General features: G+C 46.0%; 1 protein-coding gene across 4 annotated transcripts in view; it reads right to left on the minus strand.

Moving 5' to 3' along the window:
- Window positions 1–24,240, minus strand: part of CNKSR2 (connector enhancer of kinase suppressor of Ras 2) — a 431,743-nt gene that overhangs the window by 168,043 nt on the left and 239,460 nt on the right. For all 4 annotated transcript variants that reach the window (XM_088451603.1, XM_088451600.1, XM_088451599.1 and 1 more), the window contains one exon: window positions 8,076–8,287. In XM_088451603.1, coding sequence (XP_088307729.1) covers window positions 8,076–8,287 — 212 coding nt within the window. The remainder of the gene's footprint in view (window positions 1–8,075; window positions 8,288–24,240) is intronic.

The following is a 24,240-nucleotide window of genomic DNA, read 5'->3' on the forward strand; positions in this document are numbered from 1 at the left end:
AAGCGTGCGCCTGTGTCATAAGTAAAGGGCCGGCTGACTTGACCGTTAAAGGGTGCTGTAACCCCCAAAGTACACTCCAGTCCAAACCAAATAAAAAAATATTTTCTGTGTTTGTGAATTGTGTGCGCAGTAGCTGCACGTGCATCAACAAAGTAGTGCCAAGCGTGCGCCTGTGTCATAAGTAAAGGGCTGGCTGGCTTGACCGTTAAAGGGTGCTGTAACCCCCAAAGTACACTCCAAACCAAATAAAAAAATATTTTCTGTGTTTGTGAATTGTGTGCGCAGTAGCCGCACGTGCATCAACAAAGTAGTGCCAAGCGTGCGCCTGTGTCATAAGTAAAGGGCCGGCTGGCTTGACCGTTAAAGGGTGCTGTAACCCCCAAAGTACACTCCAAACCAAATAAAAAAATATTTTCTGTGTTTGTGAATTGTGTGCACTGTGGCTGCACGTGCATCAACAAAGGAGCAGCGCCAAGCGTGCGCCTGTATCCCATAAGTAAAGAGCCGGCTGGCACATTTCTTAAAGGGTGGTGTAACCCACAAAGTGCACTACACTCCAGCAAAAATGAAAAAAAATATTTTCTGTTTTTGTGTGCGCCTTAGCCGCACGTATATATCAATATAACATAAATGGAGGACCAAACTTTCTCCGATAAAAATAAAATAGGGAAAGATCAAGAACCACTTCCTCCTAGTGCTGTTGCTGCTGCTGAGAGTTGTTCATCATCCCAGAGAGGAAGTAGGAACACCACTACTTTTACTAAACAATTGACCCTCCAACAGTCCCTAGCGATGAGGATGAAGTACGACAGCAGTCATCCTGAAGCAAAACGTATAACTGAGGCCTTGACTGCTATGTTGGTGTTAGACGTGCATCCGGTATCCGCCATTAGTGCAGTGGGATTTAGACAATTGATGGAGGTAGTGTGTCCCCGGTTCCAAATCCCGTCTAGATTCCACCTGCATCCTCAAAGTAGCAGCGACAAGCGTGCGTCTGTCTGTTAAAGGGTGGTGTAACCCTCAAAGTGCTCCAAAAAATAAAAAACTATTTTTTTAATGTGTTTGTGACTTGTGTGCGATGTAGCCGCACGTGCATCAACACAGTAGCAGCGCCAAGCGTGCGCCTGTGTCATAAGTCAAGGGCCAATTTGGACATCTGGTCCGGACTGAAGGACGTGCCAACAATTTCTGACAAGTCTACTGTCACTGCATATGATACTGTCCTCAAAGCAGCAGCGACAAGCGTGCGTCTGTCTGCTAAAGGGTGGTGACACCCTCAAAGTGTGCTCCACAAACAATAAAAATATTCTTCTTTTTTTTTCTGTCTTTGTGAAATGTGTGGGCTGTAGCCGCACCTGCATCCTTAAAGCAGCAGCGACAAGCGTGCGTCTGTCTGTTAAAGGGTGGTGTAACCCTCAAAGTGCGCTCCACAAACAATAAAAAAATTCTTCTTTTTTTTTCAGTCTTTGTGAAATGTGTGGGCTGTAGCCGCACCTGCATCCTTAAAGCAGCAGCGACAAGCGTGCATCTGTCTGTTAAAGGATTACATCGGTGACAGCATCCAAGTAGGCATGTCAGACAGTCCGTACCTGTACTGGCAGGAAAAAGAAGCAATTTGGAGGTCCCTGTACAAACTGGCTCTATTTTACCTGAGTTGCCCCCCCTCCAATGTGTACTCCGAAAGAGTGTTTAGTGCAGCCGGGAACCTTGTCAGCGAAAGGCGTAGGAGGTTGCTTCCACAAAATGTGGAGAAGATGATGTTCATAAAATGAATTATCAACTCTTCCAGTGAGACCAGCCTACAGAACGTACAGAGGGACCTGTGGTTGTGGATTCCAGCGGGGACGAATTAATACTCTGTGAGGATGAGGATGTACACAACACTGAAGAGGGTGAGGAATCGGTGGATGAGGAGGATGAGGACGACATCTTGCCTCCGTAGAGCCAGTTTGTGCAGGGACAGATTAATTGCCAGCTTGTTTTGTGGGGGCCCAAACGAACCAATCATTTCAGCCACAGTCGTGTGGCAGACCCTGGCGCTGAAATGTTTGGTTTGTTAAAGTGTGCATGTCCTGTTTATACAACATAAGGGTGGGTGGGAGGGCCCAAGGACAATTCCATCTTGCACCTCTTTTTTTTCTTTGAATTATGTACTGTTTGGGGCCTAGTTTTTCAAACTGCCATCATGTCTGCCACTGCAGTGTCACTCCTAGATGGACCACGTTTTTGTGCCGCCCACTCGTATCTCTTAGCATAGTCATCCAGCTAACTCGGTGCAACCTTTTGGATATAAAAACACTATTGTGAGGTGTGAGGTGTTCAGAATAGACTGGAAATGAGTGGAAATTAAGGTTATTGAGGTTAATAATAGCATAGGAGCAGAAAAACACACAAATTCTGTGATTTTAGCTGTTTTTATGCTTTTTTAAAAAAAATTACAGATCCAAAACACAAAACCCAGAACCCAAAACACGGAAGGGTGGTTTTGGCAAAACCAATCCAGATCCAAAACACGAAGAAAGATCAAGATCCAAAACCAAAACACAAAACACGAAAAGTGGCCGATGCACACCCCTAATATATATATATATATATATATATATATATAGACATGGTCAGCATAATTCCACATGATTAAATGTGGAATATCCAGATCTCTCAGGTTTGGCAGAGTCTGGAAAGGCAGCTGATTACAGGCACCTCTGTGAGGTTGGTTTAAGAGCTGCAGAGACACTGGGGAAAGTGATCCTGACTGTGAGATGGTCGCCCAGGTTATAGGCCCAAGGGTGACTAGTGTTAGGGGTCCTGGACCTGCGAGTCCACTGAAGAAATATATTGCTGTTTGGAAGATTTTGTCTAACATCTTGCCTGTGAAACTGCCATATCCTGTATACCTGCCTGTGTTGAGAAAGAAAGCTGCTGATGGATTTTACCTGGTCTATGTGATTCTTGTCACAATATATATATATATATATATATATATATAGTGATAACTTACGGTAATTAGCTCGGTAGATTGGTGTCAGTGGTGCAGAATTAGAGTCCACACATGGCATTCCAGTTAAATAATCGACAATGGTGCTTTACTTCCAGCATGAAAATCAGGAAACAAACAGAAAATAACAAACAACCTAGCCCTCTCTTAGGGCACTAGCTCACTTCTTAAACCCTCTCTATCAAGGTGCAGCTAGTCTGCCAATGACGTCACTGCCTGCTTCTCTGTAGGTCTATTGCCGGCTCCAGCCTGGCTTGGCTGCCACAGCTATACAAACACCATCAGTCTTGGTGGCCTTCCCTGTATCCTCCAGGTATAGGCCCTGGCTTCCTCAGCCTGCAGCCCAGCTGCTTCAATGTCTCACAGTCTGAGAGGTTTATGGTCCTCCCCCCTGCCTCCTGCAAGCTCCAGATACAGGCCTCCTGGCTCTGGATGCCACAGTCCCACATAGACTGTCTCCAACAGCAGCCTGACTGGTTTGCCTTCTCATCAGCCCACACCTGAGCTCTCTCCACAAGGCAGCCATTACACATCTTCCCACAATGCTTTTATACTCTGTGTGGGCGGATCTCTCCTGCCACACACAGATTCTGCTGCTCACCAGCACCATCTCTGGTGATACTTCCACAATATATATATAAAAACTTCCATTTTTGGAACCAGGAAGTGATGTTTCTGTGAGGCATGGTGCCTAGCTGTTATATATATAGTGAAAGTGTTACATATTTGATTGTACTTTATGCTTGACAAAAGCGCAGATTAAAGCACTGAAACGTTGCAGACTCAGCAAGTGTCGTTTGAAGTTTTTTATCACGGAGTACCACCCTGTGGATTCTCTATTCAGTTTGTCCTGGTTCCAGGGGCTGACTGTGGGCTGACTGATTAAACTCTGTATCCCGTGAGTGCCAGACTTTGGACATATAATATATATGGTGCAAATCTTCAAACGAAGAATGAATCAGGCAGCACTCCAACGGACTTTCAAACAAGTGGTACTGTGTTTTTTTAAGTCGACGTTTGAAGGCCCCTAAGGCCTTTTCATCAGGGTGTGTAATCATGATGAAAAGGCCTCAGGGTCCTTGAAATGTCGGCTTAAATTAACACTTTACCGCTTGTTTGAAAGCCCATTGGAGTACCGCCTGCTTCATTCTTCGTTTGAAGATTTGCACCTTTTATGATTATTGAAAGGATGGCACCCCAGCAATATTCCCGCTTTCAAAAAGTGTTAATAGTTTATTTTTATCAATTAACAAAATGAAAAGTGAATGAACAGAAGAGAAATCTAAATCAAAGCAATATTCGGCGTGACCACCCTTTGCCTTGAAAATAGCTTCACAATAAATAGACTAACCTATGCATTATAATCTCCATATGGATGCAAACCATTTTTAACAATATACAAGTCATAGAATCATCATATATCCATATCCAATAGAATTTTAGCAAAAATACATAAAAAATAAAAATACATAAACAAATACACATAACAGACACAACAAGCATGGAATCTACTTTCGCAGCCTCAATATCCATACTTCACATATACAACATACAAGGATTGGTCATATTAGAATCAGTTGTAGAGCCATGTTAATCTTAATGATTGGTCATATATTTATAGACATATAAAAAACATGAATACATTATTTTATCATATAGGAAATTAATATATAAATTATATAAGATATAGATAAAAAAATATGCTTAAATGATAATTTTATAAAGAGAAAAAGGCAATATAAATACACTAAAAGACTCCTTAATCTTGCAGGAATGGTACAATATTGTATCCTTCATTTAACCCATGAAAGTGCTTCATCTGCGACTTTGTACATAATTAAAACTAATTTGCAGCCCTAAGGCGCAGCCCGGCATCTCTGGTAAAGATTGAGTGGCGTTTCAATGTGCTTGCAGTGCAATACCCCCTCCCCCCTCATTTTTGTCTCCCCCTCCTTTTTTATAGAACTCAAAATGAATACTATTTTGAATGTCTCTTTACTTGTATATTGCTCTGTTTAGTAGTGTTTCTCGCTGCGTCGAGACTTGCTATTTCATGCTAAATGTTTCATATGTTGAATGAAAGCTGTATTTCTTTGCCTTTCCAATAAAAACAGAATATATATATAAAAAAAACATGCAACTTTAAAGAAAAAGTTGCTACTCTGTCTACACCAAAGCCAGATTTAGACCTCATGGGACCCTAGGCAAGATACCGGTTTGGGGCCCCTTCCCTCAAACAACCCTGTGCATATATATTACAGTAGGTGTCTTTGTAGGTGTCCACTTGGAATGTCGCAGGCGAAAACAGGGGAAAGAACAAAATGGGAGTAAAGGGGGAAAAAATAGGGTGAGACAAGAGGAAAGGGGGAAAGAAAGGGTGAGACAGGAGAAAAGGTGGATGAACAGAGGTAGACAGGAGAAAAGGGGGTTAACAGTGGGAGACGGGAGGAAAATGGGAAGAACATGGTGAGACAGAAGGAAAGGGGGGAGAACAGAGGTAGACTAGTTTGTATAGGACAAGTGTGCCCTGACTAAAGGGCAAATGCCCTGAAACGTTGACACGGTTCTTCAATACACTTGAAATTATTTGCATATAATACCGTGCTTCTTGAGTGCCCATTTATTGTTTGGCCGAATATATATATATATATATATATATATATATATATACATACATATATACACACACTATGGGCCCAATTCAGAGCCGCTCGCAAGCGGCTCGATGTTACCCCACTGCGCATGCGCCGCATCCGGCGTGCACATGCGCGAACACCGTCCAGCGACTGCAGCTCAGTCGCTACGGGGCTCTCTACAAGACGGGGTGGCTGTCAATGGTGAGTGACAGCTCGGCCCGTTTTGTAGGTTGGGAGGAGGGGTGGCTGCAGAAAAGCAGGTGTTCCCTTAGGAATGCCTGGCATTTGTGGGAGGCCCTACTGACATCACTACTGATGTTAGTAGTGGACTTCCTGCTCTATTAGAGCAGGAAGTCCACTCTGCCTTGCGGTAGCCGAGACCAAGACCCTACCACAGGGTCTCGTCGCAAGGCCGATGGTCGCGATTATCTCCCACAGCTTTGCGAGTGGCCAGACAAAGAAAAAAAAAAAACATGCCCACAGACCCTGCGAGCTGCCTGCGGCAGCGAGCGGGTCTGAATCAGGGCCTATATTATATATATATATACATACACACACACACACACAGGGGGAGGAGGAAGATGGTCATCGGAGGCTGGGTCTACACTGCGGGGGGATGGGGGAAAGTGATCGCAGGACTCAGAGTCTGGCTACACTGCGGGAGGGGCTGCAATGGAGGAGGGGGCTGGCCACACTCAATGTGCGTAACTGCGACGGGGTGGGGGGGCTGGCTAGAGCAGTGCAGGTTGCAGGGGGTTGGTTGGAAGGAGCTGGCTAGATCAGTGCATGCTGTGAGGTAGGGGGGACTGGCTACAGTACTCTGTGTCAGAAGAGACCGGCTGCACTCACTGTGGTGTTACTGCAGCAGCTTATACTGACAGCACACTTTACAGGTGGTGATTGGAGATGAGGAGCTCGCCGGGCTCCCAGCTGAGGGACTTCAACTCTGACTCCTCCTCCCCCCCCGCACAGTAGGGGCAGGGCCCCAGACCGTGCTGCTGCTTTGTGTGTCGTCTCTCTGCCAGGTGCCAGCAGCAGCAGTTTAAACACAGCTCAGCAGGTTATCTCCAGTGGCGGGGGGCCCGGGCATGGTTACCTTGGAACCATACAGGCCCAGGGCGAGCGCCTAGGTTGCCTCATGGAAAATCCGGTGTGGCTCATTCATGCCGGGCATCCCATGCCGCTTGGTGCATGAGAACATATCTGTATATACATTTATATGCTGAAACATAAGGACTGATGTATTCTGTGTTACTTAGGTAATTCGAAACTGCTGTTTGCACACCATTTAAGAGGCTATTTAGCTTGATAAGTAGATCTCTAAATGTGTATAAGTAGTTTGCTACTCTACTCTGTACATTTTGGAATCCTCATCTTCTGGAGGCCAGAATTACTTTGTATTTCATTGTCTAACCCAATGGTTCCCAAACTTTCTTGAATCACAACACCCCATAGTATCACCATTTTGTTTACGGTAGTCCTAGGCCAAAAGTTTAATGAGAAATTAAATTGCGTTTTGCTGCCATCCTTAAGGCGCATATCCACTACACGATTCGCTCCATGAGCGGTATCCTGTAGTGTGTCCCGGCAGAGGTGTGCTCAATGTCCTTAACGATATTGAGCACACACACTGAACGATATATCGTTCAGTGCCAGCAACCTCCCCCTCATCCCTGAACCTGCACAAACTGATGATATCGTCAGGTTGGACAGCAGGTTCGGACGATGAGCGATGTTGTCAACGACCAGCGGGAGCGCGCATCGCTGGTCGTTGACAGCATCTCCACTGGATGATATAATGAACGATTGAACGATATCATTATCTTTCAATCGTTCATTATATTGTCTAGTGGATATGCGGCATAAGTTTCAGTCATGTGGTGGTAGCCAGGGTTGCATTTCTGTTCTGATATTTTATGATAGGCGAAACCAGTGCTGGTCGCTGCTAATCATCTTGACCATAAATAATTGAATTTGGTCCTGGACAACCATCCTGTGGCACCCCTGAAAGTGCCCAGCGGCACTTGCCACGGCACCCAGTTTGGGAACCACTGGTACAACCACTAGAGAGATAACCATTTATTGTGGATTGGTTATTATTCTTATTATGTTTTATTGTTTATTTGCACCTTTGAGAAATGTTTCAAATGTTATTGCATAAATAAGGTATATACTGTATAAGTATTTATTTATAAGAACTGTGATTTTTATCTACAGCTCCTGGAATTTTATTGTTATTAATAGCTGCCTTGATCCTATGCAATAGTGAGTCTCACACTAGTCCAAGAACAAGTCAGATATCATCTAAAAAAAGGAAAACACCTGATAGACACGGCATATAGACACTTTTTTTTAACACTGACAATATAAGAATACCAAAATTCAACATAAAACAACAATTCAAGCTCTACAAGCTAGCCTCTTGTAAAGAGTGTAATGATTACCATATGTGGGAGTACTTTCTCTCCGACCTTGCATGCTGGCCCTTCCTTTGTCATATTCATAGCAATACAGGATTGCATCTTCTTCTACAACGTTGAAGCGCTTCCTATACTCCTGGTCCAGAAAAGAGTTTGGAGACTCTGATCCTTTTGACACTGGTTTTCCAACTATGTGTCGGCTCACATCCTCACATGGTAAGTTTCCTTTATCATCTCTTAAATGAAAAAGAACAGAAAATACTGAAGCTCCTCAATGCAAAATACTTTAAAACTAAACAAAAAAATTTGTAATCATAAATTTGACAAACAACAATGCATAGCTACTAAATAAACAAAAAATGGCATGCTTATAAAAAAGATGCTTCTATAAAACTCAATTCAGTATCCCATTTATTATTTACTTAAAGAGAGAACACTCCAAGCTGTACGCATTCTTGGTTACAAGTGTCCGTAGTGCTCATCATAAGTAGGGTCATTCCATGTGACTCATTTTACATTTCATGTTAATTTTTAGAAGTTTAAATGCAAGATACACAAAAATTAAGCTGAAATTCAACATTTTAAAAAATAATATACGGGGTAGATAGTCATAATTAATGCTTAGTAACAGAAAAAAATTTACACTCTTCGTAGTTAAATTTTATTGTTTATATGCGTGAATTATGTTACAACAGAATGGACATAGAAACTGAGGGGACTTATATATTTATTTAAACCTGTTCTCCTAATTATTTTTACAATATGATTGTTAGACTATACACTTTAGACCCAAATCTTGTGAGTGGCACACAAACAAAAAAATGATGTTAACCAAACTATACTTAAAAATCAATGTTGACATTTGACTCATGTTACATACAAATGTGACTCACGTTACATTCTGTCCCCAGTCAAAGGGCTCTGATACAATTAATTAAACCTGTAGAATCCATGTGAATTAATCAGTGTAGGCCTATTTGTCTTTCTGATTAACTGGACATTTCCTGTTGCTGTCAGCTTGTTCAATTGTGCTCACTAAGTATTCACCAGTCTTTGATGTCGTTGATGTCACCTGGGTAACTCTTTCCATCATATTCAATATAGAACCAGTCACCAACGTTAACTACATCATCTGAAGTCACTGTGATAGTTACATTAAGTTTATCAGTAGAAAGAAATGAAATGAAGTTGAAAATGTCTTGGCATCTGCTGTGATGCAATTTAATTTTCATGTATTGTGTCCTATATTTCATGGAATGACCCAGTACAGTAGGTGGTGAGAGTTGCAAAGGTGCTTTTGGTTGTTTGGTCGTTTGGGACACTTTTATTTTTTTTGGAAGCATGTTCAACTTTCTTAAAAAAAAAAAAGGCTGGTAAGAAATATTCAAGGTAACTAAACCCACCTGGAATTCTAAATTAACAATTTTGAAAACCCACCTGGAATTCTAACTTAACAATTTTGAACCAATGAAAAAATAAACCATGACCATTTATTCCCCAGGGCAGCTTATATTTTATTCTTTTCGTTATTTAGAAAAAAGAAGGGAATAACATAGCCAGAAAACTCATATGTACATGGTTTAGAGGAATGGACAGACAGGAAAAGCACATCATCCTTCCTAGATTTATCACTTTTAATGACAAATCTTTATCTGATGCAGTGCAATACTGGATGCACAGGTTAACTTTCACAATTGGAAAAAGTAGCTGATTTGATGTTGTTAAATAAAAAACAAACCCACTTGGTCCAGTACACATCACAAGGGTCAGTCTACTGACCAAATACTGGTCATTAACAAAACATTAAAAGGGGGTGTATCCACCTTCAAATTACTAACTTATTACACTGCATATTCAACCCAGTAACTTTTAATATTTACACTGAGTTTCCTGCTTTGTTTTTCCCTATATATTTATATAAAACAAAAATAGGTAAATATATTTAATATTCTTTTCCTGGGATACACTATTCTACTGGGCATTCTCCTGGACTATAAGAAACTACACATTTTGACAATAGAAATACAATAAGATGCTAGAAAGAATACAGTATATTTAGTAAAAATGGCATGTACGGGGATAAACTACAGTAATCTAAAATGAGAACCTTGCTGGATATGGAAATGTCTGCTTTTACTAGTTGTTCTATATAAATACTACTGCTTTGTTTATTACATAAAGGTGAAAGACAGGACTTTATGAAACAGCCATGCACGCATCCCTTTCATGCCAATGTTTAGCTATTATACGCTTGATAATAAAGGCCACACTATCCAAAGACAGCATTTTTGATTGTCAAGTGTGCCGCGGTGGTCAGCTCAGCACACTTGTACTGTAGTGTGTTTTATTCCTGAGGAGGCCAATGTAGTGTGTTTTATTCCTGAGGAGGCCAATGTGTATGTATTTTTTTATGTGGGAGCCAATGTGTATGTTTTTCATTGGTCACGCAGGCCGCATTGCCGGATAGTGTGCCTTGGCAATTTTAAAATCTTATGTAATGTGCCTCGAGTTAAAAAAGTAAGATATCAGCAGCGTATATTAAACGATGTGTGTACCCAGCGATGTCGCCGACGATCCCAGCGCTGATGGGCCGACATATCTGGAGAATCATACACACTGGTCAATCTGGTGCACGACCGCCCGATATGCTGGTCCTCCCCGCATAGCGCTGCATTGGATCGTCAGCCTGATGTTACGTGCAGTACATAAGATAAGGCGCTGAGGCTGACGACCCCACGGGAGCGCGCACTACACGAAGTAGTGCATACAATCAGCCAAATAGTTAAAGAGATAATGTAGTGTGTAGGGGCCTTAAGTGCTTATTTCACTGTGGAGGCAATTACTGCCATTAATGAACTGTGGGCCTGATTCAGACCCACTCGCCAGCGCTGAGCGCTGGCAAGCAGGTCGATATTGGCCCAGTGCACATGCGCATGACGGAGCCGGCTCCGTCATGCGCATGCACGAGACCCGGATAGCGACGGGCAAACCGTCGCTCCGGGTCTCGCACCAAAGGGGGCGTGCTGTCGATGTTGAGTGACAGCACGCCCCCTTTGGTGGGCGTGCCGGGGCGTGGCTGCCCAGATGGAGGCGTTCCCATGGGAACGCCTGCCGTCTGGGGCCGGCCCCGCTGACATCACAAGCCGGCTCTGTCGTGCGCATGCACACTGGGCCAACATCGACCCGCTTGCGAGCGCTCAGTGGGAGTGCTCTCGGCTCTGATAGAGCCGAAAGCACTCCAGGGCTTGCGGCAACGAGACCCTACCACAAGGGTCTCGTAGCAAGCCCGATGGTCGCAATGGTCTTGACCATTGCGACCATCTCCCTGGCCGCTCGCTATAGCTGTGGGTGGTGACCCACAGCTATACGAGCGGCCAGGAGGCCGCACTAAAAATTAAGAAGGACGGCCCTGATTCAGAGCGAGCGCTCTGTCAGAGCGTCCGGCTCTGAATCAGGGCCTGAAATCCTTAGTATTACTGTTGCACGTTTTTAAATGCTGAGCAAATCTGCTACCACTTCGTAACCCATGCAGCTTGTTTAAGCATCAAATCCTTGATGAGTTTTACTTGCAATATCATTGCTAACACAATGATTTTTGCTTTTGAATCATTGTCAATATGCACTGAATACACTGAATGACAGATGTTGCTGATAATAAAGGCGGCAACATTGTATTTAATTTTAAATGACTGATAAGCAACATACTGTGTTCTGAACAGTGTTAACTCTCAAAAAACCTATCTGGCTGAATAGCGCAGAACCTCAAGCAGATGCCAATTACCACAGGTCACAAATACTTCCTTGTGTAACAGAGAGCTTAGGATGGTTTCCACTATTACAGGGAAACTGCAAGTGTAGGGTCTAGCAAGAATAGATGCCGTGCGCATGCGCATGAGATCTATTCACACAGTGTAGGGGGAGCCTGGGGGAAGCCCAGCATCTCAGAGAGTTCTGGGCACGTCCCCACAGTGATGTGAAGTGGGAGGTATGATGAGGTGTTGTAGTTTTTTTTTTACTATTGTGTTAAAATGAGCAAGAGGTTTACAGGGACCCCTGCCTACTAAAGTTGCACCAATGTGACATAGGGCCTGATTCAGCAAGGATCGCTATTGCGATTATGCATGCAGATGGCCGACTGTTGCGTACTGTGCATGCATGGCAGTGTACTTGTGTGAAGGCTCCACTGCGATCACACTGCAATCACAGACCACGCAGACCCATCGCAGAGTGATTGCCAGGAAGTGATCGTTTGCAGGTGTTGACAGGGGGGTGGTTGGGGAAATGCAGGTGTCAGTGTATTTAAATGCCGTTACAGGGGCGTGCATAAATTAGCCAATGCGATGGTATACGCAGCTTCAGCTTCCACTGCTTGCGATGAGGTTAGCAAATTCTGTGTAAGGCCAGACCTGATGTAATTACGTGTGAGGCTCCGATGGTACTCGATGTTACGGATGGTTTTGCAGACTTGCAAGGTATTACGGATGTGAATAAGGGGAAGTGGGTGTCCTATGTTAGGCTGCGACAGCATTGCGATTGCAAACATTAGCATGTTTTCGCAGTGGGTCTGTGGGCCTGATTCAGAGCCAGACGCTCTGACAGAGCGCTCGCTCTGAATCAGGGCCACCCCTGTTTTTTTAGAGCGGCTTCCTGGCCGCTCGCATAGCTGTGGGTGACCACCCACAGCTATAGCGAGCGGCCAGGAAGATGGTCGCGATGGTCAAGACCATCGCGACCATCTGCTTGCGACAAGACCCTTGTGGTAGGGTCTCGTTGCCGCAAGCCCTAGAGTGCTTTCGGCTCTATCACTTGTGATGTCAGTGGGGCCGGCCCCAGACAGTAGGCGTTCCCATGGGAACGCCACCGTATGACCAGCCACGCCCCCGGCCCACCCACTAAAGGGTGGCGTGCTTTCAATCAACATCGACAGCACGCCCCCTTTAGTACGAGACCCGGAGTGACAGCTTGCCCGTCGCTATCCGGGTCTCGCGCATGTGCACGACGGAGCCGGCTCCGTCGTGCACATGTGCACTGGGCCAACATCGACCCGCTTGCGAGCGCTCAGCGCTCGCTCATCTGAATCAGGCCCTGTGTGCGTAATCGTAGCTGCGATCGCAATAGCGATCCGCAATGAATCAGGCCATTAGTTACCGTATTAGGGGGTAGAATTACTAAAGTTTCTAAAAATTAAAAGTGAAGGTGTTGCCAATAGCAACCAGATTCTGTATATCAATTCTTTATTGCATCCTAGAAAATGATAGCCAGAATCTGATAATTTGCTATGGGCAAAACCTCTAATTGTCTGTTTTAGAAGCCTTAGTAAAATATACCTTTAGGCAGTGGCGTAAGTTCATCCCAGGCGCCCGGAGGCAAGTTATAATTTGGTGCCCCCCCACCACAGCCGCTGACACTGTAATGTAGCAATTCGCATGCAGACAGGCTATAAAATATAGATAGACGAAGGCAGCAGCTAATGGTCTGACATGGAGCTCTCCATTAGTGTATGGTGGCTTCTCAGGTGCCGGGAAGAGGTGCCATGTATTGGACGGCTATGATGGTACACTCCGGGTATGTAGTTACAGCCCTAAGTGGGGTGAATATGTTGTGGACAGTGGAGGAGGTGCCCCTTCAGAACTGGAGCCCGGCGGCAGGCGCCTCTGTTGTCTCCCATAGTTCTGCCCCTGCCTTTAGGTGTCCTAGGGGTCTATTTACTTGGATGGAGAGTAAGTGAACGGAGTTAAAGTCCCAACCAGTCTAACTGCTTGGCACAGGCTGTGTTTGAAAAATGACAGTTAGGAGCTGATTGGTTTGGACTTTCTCAGTTCACTTTATCTCCATCCAAGGCTTAGTAAATAGAACCCACAATCTCATTATTTACCCCAGACAGCACAGCCCAAGGGCTTAGAAGATCAAATGATTTTTGCTTGTTGGTTAAGGAGTGCTCTGGCATGCCTCCATCCTCAGTGCAGACAAGTGAGCTGAACAGACAGACTCTAGCCAGGGGCCTATTCACGGGATGTGTGGTCAAGTCCCCTTAGAAAAAAACATTTTTGTAGCGCCGCGTGCGGGGGAAGGGGCGTTGTGAGCCCCTCAGCCCGGCACTTAGCCAGTGGGGGGCATGATCGGTGTGAACGCTCCCCCCACATGCATAGGAGACTGCTGTGGCTGCTACTTAGCAGCCGCGAACAGTCTCCCAGTGCAGCCCAGCACACAACAGCGTGTGCTGGGCTGCTTTGTTATATGAGAGAGGGGGGCGGCACCGTACCTGGGCCCCTGCCAGGCCCCTCCAGCAAGCCCGGGCCCGGGTAATTTGTACCCACTCCGACCCCTCTCGGCGCCCCTGACTCTAGCACCTGCTGCAGCTCAGTGAGAGGTCTAACCTCTGACATGCATTACTGCACATGCACAACATCTCTGTGCGCCTTACTCCATGGTATTCATGCCAACAAGATGTGAAACCAAGACTCTCCAACATATTAGCTGTGCAGAGCCTATACAAACACGGCAAATACACTATATCACCACTGCTGGAGTATGTGAGCACAATGCTAACATTAGCTGATGCATTTACCACTCTGGTGCCCGAAGCACTACAATGCTCAGCGATAGCCTTAAGCTCCATGCTGCTTCTAAATGCTACAGTTATACCTGTAATATCCCTGTGTCACGCCAAACAACTGCACAACACACGCAACATAATCATATATACTTTGGCCAAGTATATTCCTTCTTGGTGGGTACATTGTCTGGGGGACTCCTATTCCAGCATCACTGCTGCACACCACAGTGTCACACTGTTCTGCTAATAGGTTATGGGCCTAGCAGTCTAAAGGTAATAGACTCTGAATCCCCGTACACCTGCCGATACTCCACTAATAATCGTAACCTCTGGGGAAGAGCATGCTTTTTGTTGTGCATTCCCTACCCGCAGGGGCGTTTCAAGAGAGGAGGGGGCCCGTGTGCAGTCTCCGTCACAGGCCCCCTCCTCTCAGTCGGCGGCCGGCAGCGCACAGAGCCCAGCGCCGCACTGATAGACTCTGGGCACTAGTGTGTGCCCAGAGTCTTTAGCGCATGCTCCATGGCGGCCATTTTCCCTGTACCGCGCATGCGCAAAATGATGGGAAAATGGCCGTGGTGGCCATTTTCCAGGCATTTTAACAGCGCTGACACAGGCGCCGACGTGGGACTCTGGAGAAGTAAGTGTTATATGGATGCAAGGTGTGCGGTGCGGGCCCCCCTGGATCCAGGGGCCCATGTGCCCCACACACCCTGCACCCATTATAAATACGTCCCTGTCTACCCGTAGAGGTGCAAGCCTTGCACTGACTAGTGTTCATTTTAGCACCCTGCACCTGTCACAAGCCGTGCAGTTCCTTTTTTCCTGTCTGGGGTGTCGCTCTCTGGTGCTTCTAGCACATTCTGGTCTGTATCTCAACCGTTTATTGCATCAGCTGAGTGTGCTAGAAGCACCAGAGCAGAGACCAACACCCCAGGCAGGAAAGATGAACTGCACGGGTTGTGACAGGTGCAGGGTGTTAGAATGAACACTAACTGATCAGCCAGTGACTATTTTTGTTATATAACAGGGGGGCTCCACATTCATTGTCTTCCTGTTATAGTGGAAACCAGCAGGGTTGTCTTAACAGAAGTTTGGGCCCTGGGCAAAGCAAGCACTTCCCATTCATGGGAAAAAAATTTAAATGGTCAATAAAATCAAATCCTCCTGCATGCCCATCAGACCTCCCACACATGCAGAGAGACTTTGACTGATCTGAAGCCGGTGGATGAAATGAAACTGGGACTGAGGTGAGTACTCATCACTTTGTGGTTAGATCAGAATACAGTGCACCGGCGGCCAGTTTATAAAAATATCACAAATTTACCAACTGGCCGCAGCTGCAGGGGGGCGGATTGGCGGGCCCCTACAAGCTTCGGGTCCTTGGGCAACTGTCCAACAAGCCCAATGGAAGAGATGGCCCTGGAAACCAGCCCATATTGCCAAATGCTGGACTATGGTCTCTACAGGAATAGCGGCCCCTAAAACTGTGCTCCGCCATCTAAGATTCTACCAATAACAGGTTTAAAAAAACAAGAGGTATTTGCACTCCTTGATTCATATGTTAAGATGATAGCCCAACCTTGGATTCACAAAGTACAGCCTGCATATTTTTCATTCATCTTACATGCATAAAACTGTTCTCTAAAAGTGTCAGCTGATTGCCAAAAAGTGAATTTATATATTGCATTTCTCTAAACACACTCTCAATGTGCTTACTTAAAAAGTAAGGTGGAATTTTATCAAAATGATCCAGTGTTATTAATTAAAGCAGTTCCTACTACCTGTAATCTCTTTATCTCTTTTGCCACAACAAGAGGCTCATAGCTGTTGCCAAAGCCAATTGTCTTGTAAATGTTAGGGGTTGCACACAAAGTATATGACCTTCTTGTCAAGCAAAGTCCATCACACTTGTACAAATGTCCCATGTCTTACAGACTGAAAGCATATTGCAGTTGATTATCTATATTTTCGTCATTCGGAATCGTGTATCCAAACACGGCTGACAGCAGCTACAATCAGTCCTACTGATGGACCACTACATTATCTGGGGTCTAAATTGGGGGCCCCAGAAGTGAGGCGGGGGACAGACAGGAAGTCTGTCATTGCAGCCAAATATAGGACTAACAGCTTTACAGACCAAAATGCAGATCAGTGCAAATGGAATAATAGGTATCTGTCCCCACTGCCCACTCTTCTCTCCTTACTGCCAACTCACCTGTTCTGGCTTTTTACTCTCCTATCCATCATGCCAACTCTCTTATCCCTAATGCTCATTTTTTTTTCTTGCTACCCACTCTCCTATCCATACTGCCAACTAGGAAATATTTGTGCATAAGAGAGGTAAAACCTGGTCTTTTCAACTGGGGATAATACAATGAGGCATAATGTGAATTAGGGGCACAATCTGAAAATATTATAACATAAATAATTTAATGACAAAATCACTCCATAAAAAAAACTGATGGTGTGCCCTGACAAATGTAACACCTTGTTTAGTGTACCGTGAGTTGGACAAAGTTGCCTTATAAACAAAATTTTGTTGCCCTCCATTCAAAGTCATTTTCTTAGTATGGCACTCCAAGAAAAAAAAGTTTGGCGCCCCTTTGTCAGAAGTTAACAGCCTCTATAACTTTATACCTCTTCACCTACTTTTATAAAATGAAGCAGCTGCCCCTTTCATTAAACAGGTAACGCAGAATATTACACTATAAATCTCCTGCTTACCTGTCATCCCCGAAGCGGAACATCGTCCATATACACCAGTATGGGGACCTCCTTATTTCCCCATTCATCAAACTCCAAAAATAAAAAAAAAATCAGAATTTGATTGCGAGAACAGACACCATCCTCAGATGGCATCTGTTCTCTGGTAAGGAGTCCCGGGTTGCAAAGAGGGATGTTTGCGAAAAGGGATCCCTTCGCCCCTGTTTGGATCCCTCTGTCGGCTGCCAGGTTCTTTGTGTGCAGGCGTGACCCCAAGTTCAAACATGCGCGCTAGCACTGCTGAATCCAACTGAGCAGTGCTCATTTTCACTGCTACAGAACTAGCAGTGATAGGGATCGTGGGGATCAGTGGCATAGCTAGGGCACGGCCGCCGGGTCTCATGCCTTGGGCACTGTAGGGTCGGCGGCGCGGGAGGTGCCGCCGGCCACGGTACCAGCCTGTCCTAGTTAGTCAGTGTAGTGCCGACCACAGTGAGTGCGGTCAGCACTACACATTTACTCAGGACTGGCGCTAGGCTTTCCTGCGCCCAGCGCCGTCCTGTGCTGCACAGCCGAGCTCCTTACCTCCCCCTGAGCACTTACCCAATAGCGCCAGGCAGAGGGTGGGAGGTGGGCTCAGGCTAGTGCATTTACACACACATCGCCGCCAGCACTGCAGCAATGTGTGTGTTAATCAGCAGCCAATGAGAGACAGACTCTCATTGGCTGCTGCTGCCATACCCACTGCTATAGCATTGCTGGAGCTCACTCATGAGCTCCGCCTTCTGGCTCTTGCAGTGGGTAATGGGAGAGACATCATGATGTCACAAAATCTCTCCCTTAATGCTGAGCGCGTCAGCCCGGGAGGACTGACGTGCAGACGGCGGCGGGAGCAGTGGCCGGAGCCGGAGTGTGGATTCAGGTAAGTGTATTTTTTTTTCTTTTATTTACTTGTGTGTATATGTCGGGGGGGGGGGGGGAGTGGACTACTACTCGGGGGGACCTCTACTGGGGGGGGAACTACTCGGGGGGCCTCTACTGGGGGCACCACTCGGGTGGACCTCTACTGGGGGGGGACTACTACTGGGGGCACTGCCTCGGGGTACCACAGCTGGGGGCACTGCATAGGGGGGCTACTACTGGGGGCACTATATAAAGGGCACTGTGTAGGGGGGCCACTACTGGGGCACTGCATAGAGGGTTCTGCTACTGGGGGTACTATATAAAGGGGCTTACTACTGGGGGTACGAGGGATGCTGCACTACTGGGGGCAATGTGTAAGGAGCACTGGATAGGGGGGATTACTAATGGGGGCACTGTATAAGGGGCAGTGCATAGGGGGACCACTACATGGGGCACTGCATAAGAGGGACCACTACTGGGGGCCTGCATAAGGGGGCCCACTACTGTGGGCACTGTATAAGGGGCACTGAAAAGGGGGGGGATCACTACTGGGGCCACTGCATAGGGGGGACCACTACATGGGGCACTGCATAAGGAGGTTCACTAATGGGGCCTGCATAAGAGGGACCACTACTGGGGTCACTGTATAAGGGGAACAACTGGGTGCCTGCATAAGAGGGACCACTACTGGGGACATTGCATACTTGGGGTACTGTATAAGGGGCACTACTGGCGGCCTGCATAAGGGGAACCACTACAGGGGGCACTGCATAAGGGGCACTGCATTAAGGTGAAAATGGAATGGAAAGGATGTTCAGAGTGACGAGAAAGGGGTGTGTGTCATGTTGACACGACCCATTTTAAAGAGCCCTCACCCCTTGTGACTACGCCCATTTTGTTTGGCTTGGTCACAAGAGGGGGGTGGGCCTCCATTTTTAAATTAGCCCTGGGCTCCAAATACCCTAGTTACGCCACTGATGGGGACATCTGATCTCCGGATCAGCTGTCCTACACTGGACCACTGTGTAATTGATCCTGTATTTTAGTATCCGCCGCTGCTACTCGCAGCGAGTTGGATACTACAGTAGGCCTCTTAATTCCTACCTCTCCTACAGTTTTACTGCACTTCTTCCTTGATGTGTTTCTCCCAGTTATCATTGGTTTTAGCAAAAGGTAAAAGTATGTATAACTTGATCAAATCCAGGATAACTAGGAGAAACATATCAAGGAACAGTTATCTTTGACTGCAATACTGGAGCCTATTGATGGGACCCGAACATCTGCCAAAGTCTCAGCTATTTACAACCGAAGAGGACTTCCACAATTGTTGCCCTAACAGGGACTAGGATACCTTGACATCTGCCAAATACAAGCACACACTACTATTTATACAGGGAAATGCATCAGTCTCTGACGCCAAGAAGCCTAGACGCCTCCTCATATCCAAACTCAGGCTGGTGCGGCTCTGACACTCTGCAAGTGTCTGGAATATGTCTCCGGTTGTTGTACTGCATGAGACTTTATGATCAAGGATTTATCATCATTTCCATTGTTTGTTTCTAATTGAAACATATAACAAAGAATCTCAGCATAGCAACATCATATCAGAAAAATATCCTTCTATAACCTGGGAGGAAGGACTTCTCCACTATAAAACAGAGATTGCTACATGCTTATATTCAATAAAATATTGTTATACAGATGTGTCCTCATATACCTAGCCTCAATACGCCATGCATCGCGAGACATGTGGCATGAATGAGCCGCGCCATGCGGTGTTGCATCTTTTTTGTCTGGATGCCAACAAACCGCCTCAGGAGACTGAACTGATTAATATGATAAGCGACACTTTTATTTCTGTGTGTGACTGAGGGGCCTATTCATGATGTTAATTATCGGGGTCCAAACGTACCCCAATAATTGACACTTTCACTCGCCGTGCCACCAGAACATTTCATCATTGCTCCAGCAAGGTGGCAGCTGATGTGAAATCAGCTGCCCCCAGGAGCCGTTTCACTTCTCCTTTTCGGAGCAGTGAATCTTTTCACTGCTCCTATCGGAGCAGTGACAGCGGTGCGCATGCGCGACCTACAGATCACGCATGCGCACAAGAGCCCTGATGTCAGGCGGAGGAGCCAGACAGGGGCGGGGGATCCGAAAGGATCCCTTCTCGCAACCCGGACCATCTTCCCAACGGAAGAGCAGGTAGCCATCCACAAGGGGCCATCTGAAAACCCCAATAGTCAAGCTCCGAAAATATTATATTTTCGGAGCTTGATGAATTCTGTCCCCATACTAGTGTATGGGGACAGCGGGCCATTCCGCAAACAGAAGGTAAGTAGGAGATATCTGTGATATCTCCTGCTTTACCTTCTTAATGAATGCCCCGAATACTGTGCTTTTTCACCTGATTTTGTGACAATTAAGTGATGATGAATAGGCCCCTTAGTCTGAATCTGTATACAAAGGAACTTGGTGTGGAAAAAGCCTCGACTGTTGCATTGTAGCACTACATATATAGATTCAGACTCAGTCACACACAGATATACAAGTGTCGCATATCAAATTAATCAATGCAGTCTCTTGAAGTGGTGTGTCGCATCCCATTGCTGTTTTGCGTGACCACAGCAATAGTGTATGAGGAAAAATTGCAAGATTTGGTGTTATTTAGAGTTTGATGCATTTTGAGCCCTGGGTGTCTATGTGTTCGCATGTATCTCACAATTTGGCCAACTCAAAACGGGTTAAACCTAACCTCCCTCCCCGCTGCCTAACCCTAACCCTCCCCTTAGTGCCTAACCCTAACCCTCCCCCTAACCACACTACTTACCGTCGGGATTCTGGCAGTCGGAATGCTGGCGCCAGCATCTGGCAGCCGGGATTATGACTACACAGAATTTCTATATCTGACAAATACGATTAATAAATTTAAATACAAGGCTGTAACTTGACATACTGTAACTGCTGCACTAAATGAATGAAGTACTACCAGCTGCTAGGAATATGCAAGCAGCCAAACAAAAGCAACTAGACAGTGCTGCTATGGTCATCATCATCAGCATAGTACTTTGGGCCTGATTCAGACCCGGACGGTATCTGCAGTCCCTTCGCAATTGCCGATGGTTGCTAATCTGCGCATGTGTATGCATCGCAGTGCGCATGCGCAAGCTACACTGTGCGATCACAGATCCCCCGCTCGCCCAGCTAAGCCAGCCCACCAGAGTGAGTGATAGGAGAGGCTGTTTGTGGGTGGTAACAGGGGCACTCCAGTAAAAACGGGGGAGTGGAGGTGCGAACGCAGGCGTGCCTGAGTGTTTCAATGCCATTTTAGAGGCGTGCATAATTAACAGGCAGTGTCATAGTACACGTCACCAGCCATTTTTTTCCTCAGTTTTCCTCGCAATGCTTGCAGTAAAAAAAGCTACCACAAGCAGTGTGTTCACATCCGATAGTGGTCGAAGTACCAATGTTTTCACAAACTTCCAGATGACGACGTGGGGCAGTGGGCGTCTCTGCATATGCTAAGGGGAGTCTGCATACACAAAGTGAATGCTCGTACAGGTACGATGGGCGTGCTTATGCCTTGGTGAGCAATCGCTCCCCGCCGCGTCACTTTCAAATATTTGCATACGCATCATGCGAGCGTACGCTCATAGCGACAGAGTCTGAAACAGGCCCTTTATACCAAAAATCCAGGTCCTATAAAAGATATGGCTCTTAAGAAGTATATCTAGGGATGTGTCCAAGTCTCATTAGATCCATGAGTTGTGCTACTTGTGCGTATACACACTTGCCGATGTCGGCCATGACGAGCGGTGGGGGGGGGGCGGGGCCATGCTGCATTCGGCAGCATGGCATCGTTAATGATATCCCCAGATTGAGCTGCATATTCAGCCGACTGGGGATATCGTTAATGAACCGCGGGAGCGCGCATCGTTGCTCTTCACTGCATACAAACTGGACGATATGAATGCTATATCGTTATACAATATTTTTATCATCCATAAATATTGTCTAGTGTGTACGCGGCTTAAGGCACAAGCAAATGTAAGTAAAGATGCATCTTGGCACATGGTAATGTATACATTTATGCCACACAAATGTACAATATTTAGCTCTAAGGTCTGTATTTACTACAGTAAGTGCTGGCAATGACACAAATTCTCTATCATCACTTATCACAACAATAAAAAATCTTGTTTCACCCCAATTTACGAATAAAGCTAGGTCAGCTGAGCAATATTCAGCTCCACAACGATCATGCCTGCAAGAGTAGGAGTACTCTGTATCCAGCTGAGTTACAGCAATGGAGAATAGTGCACTGCTGACATCCGCAGGAGGAGAATATTGGCAGTAATGCAGGACTATCTTTCCTAGGTGTGGTAGACGTGCATTGGTACCTTTAAAATTAGATACTCTCACATCTCATTGTTAACTTTGCTGTGGCCCCCCTGGCTTGGTCATGCCACCTTGGTGGTGTGCTTTGTAAAGGCCAGACCACTCAGAGAACCCTGAAACCATACATCATCTGCATGGGGAAGTTCACTCTAAGAAAGGTTCATGACTGGAACAAATATTATTACAATTGTATTTCATTTTGCATGGCAGTAATAAGGCAGCATCTCTTCTTGGGAAATCTTAGGCTTCATTTTTCAAATTTAGTATGCTTCCAAGCATTTTAGGCCCTGATTCAGAGCCGGACGCTCTGACAAGAGCGCTCGCTCTGAATCAGGGCCCACCTCCATTAATATGGAGCGTCCTCCTGGACGCTCGTATAGCTGTGCTGTGGGTCACCACCCACAGCATATACGAGCGTGCAAAAAGATGGTCGCGATGGTCTTGACCATCGCGACCATCGGAACTGCGAGTGAAAGCCTGCGGTTGGGTTTCCCAACCGCAAGGCCAGGAGTGATTCAGAGCCAAAATCACTCCCACTGACATCACTAGTGATGTCAGTGGGGCCGGCTTCAGACGGTAGGCGTTCCCTTGGGAACGCCTCCGTCTGGCAGGCACGCCCACGCCACGCCCACCAAAGGGGGCGTGCTGTCAGTCACCATCGACAGCACGCCCCCTTTGATGAGACACTCCGAGCGAAGGAAAGTTCTTCGCTCGCCGGGTCTCGCGCATGCGCACGACGGAGCTCCCTCCATCGTGCGCATGCGCAGTGGGGAACATCGACCCACTTGCGAGCGTACTGCTGCTCGCGAGTGGGTCTGAATGACCCCCTTACTGTTTTAATTTAATCCATACTTTCTTACTCCCCTGAAACCTGCGGAGGCTCCCGATTTTCCGAGTAAACCCCCCACACCCCTGGAAGAGTAGGAACTTCTCCTGCATCCTGCCCACTTCCTAGTGAAGTGGGCAGAATGGGGATCGGCGATCCGCGAGTAGGGGGCAGAGCCTAATGACATAATTCTACAAGATTCTCGAAATTTGGCTCAGCTACCTATTTAAATATGCTGTGGGGAGGAGCTTAATGACACAGAAAGTCTATCCCTGCCTTCCATCGCTTCCCACATTCATCTCCACTCCAAGCCTCTGCCGGAGAGGAAAAACAGAAAGAAAACAAGTATTATTTAATCCAATTTTACAGTATTTACTGTATGGAATGTTATAATATTTTTGTATAAACTCTGACTATACTATCACAAAGAATTGTACATTTAATTAATTCTGTGATTGAGCCATGACTTAGAACTTATTCTGATGAACAGCCTTTCTAACAAATGTTTTGTTAGGACTTATTGGGTATATTTTACAAATGTGTGCCTTATATACAGTAGGTAATTCAGTAGCTCCTTAGTGGCTGCCCACATCTTCTTAATTACATGACCATCTAAATTGTGATATTGGTAGTGGCAATCAGGACTACCTAGAGATCTGTCAGGCCCCTGTATCAAGGGGTGTAACCGTAATCAGCTGCCATAATGCCCGATAATGGCGACAGTAATGCTGGGTACACAGTGGCCGATATATTGGCCGATCAATTGATCGGCCAATATATTGTGCCCCCGTTGGCCAGTGTGT

Source organism: Taudactylus pleione, unplaced genomic scaffold, assembly GCF_031769625.1.
Source record: "Taudactylus pleione unplaced genomic scaffold, aTauple2 ptg000026l, whole genome shotgun sequence".
NCBI classification, from domain to species: domain Eukaryota; kingdom Metazoa; phylum Chordata; class Amphibia; order Anura; family Myobatrachidae; genus Taudactylus; species Taudactylus pleione.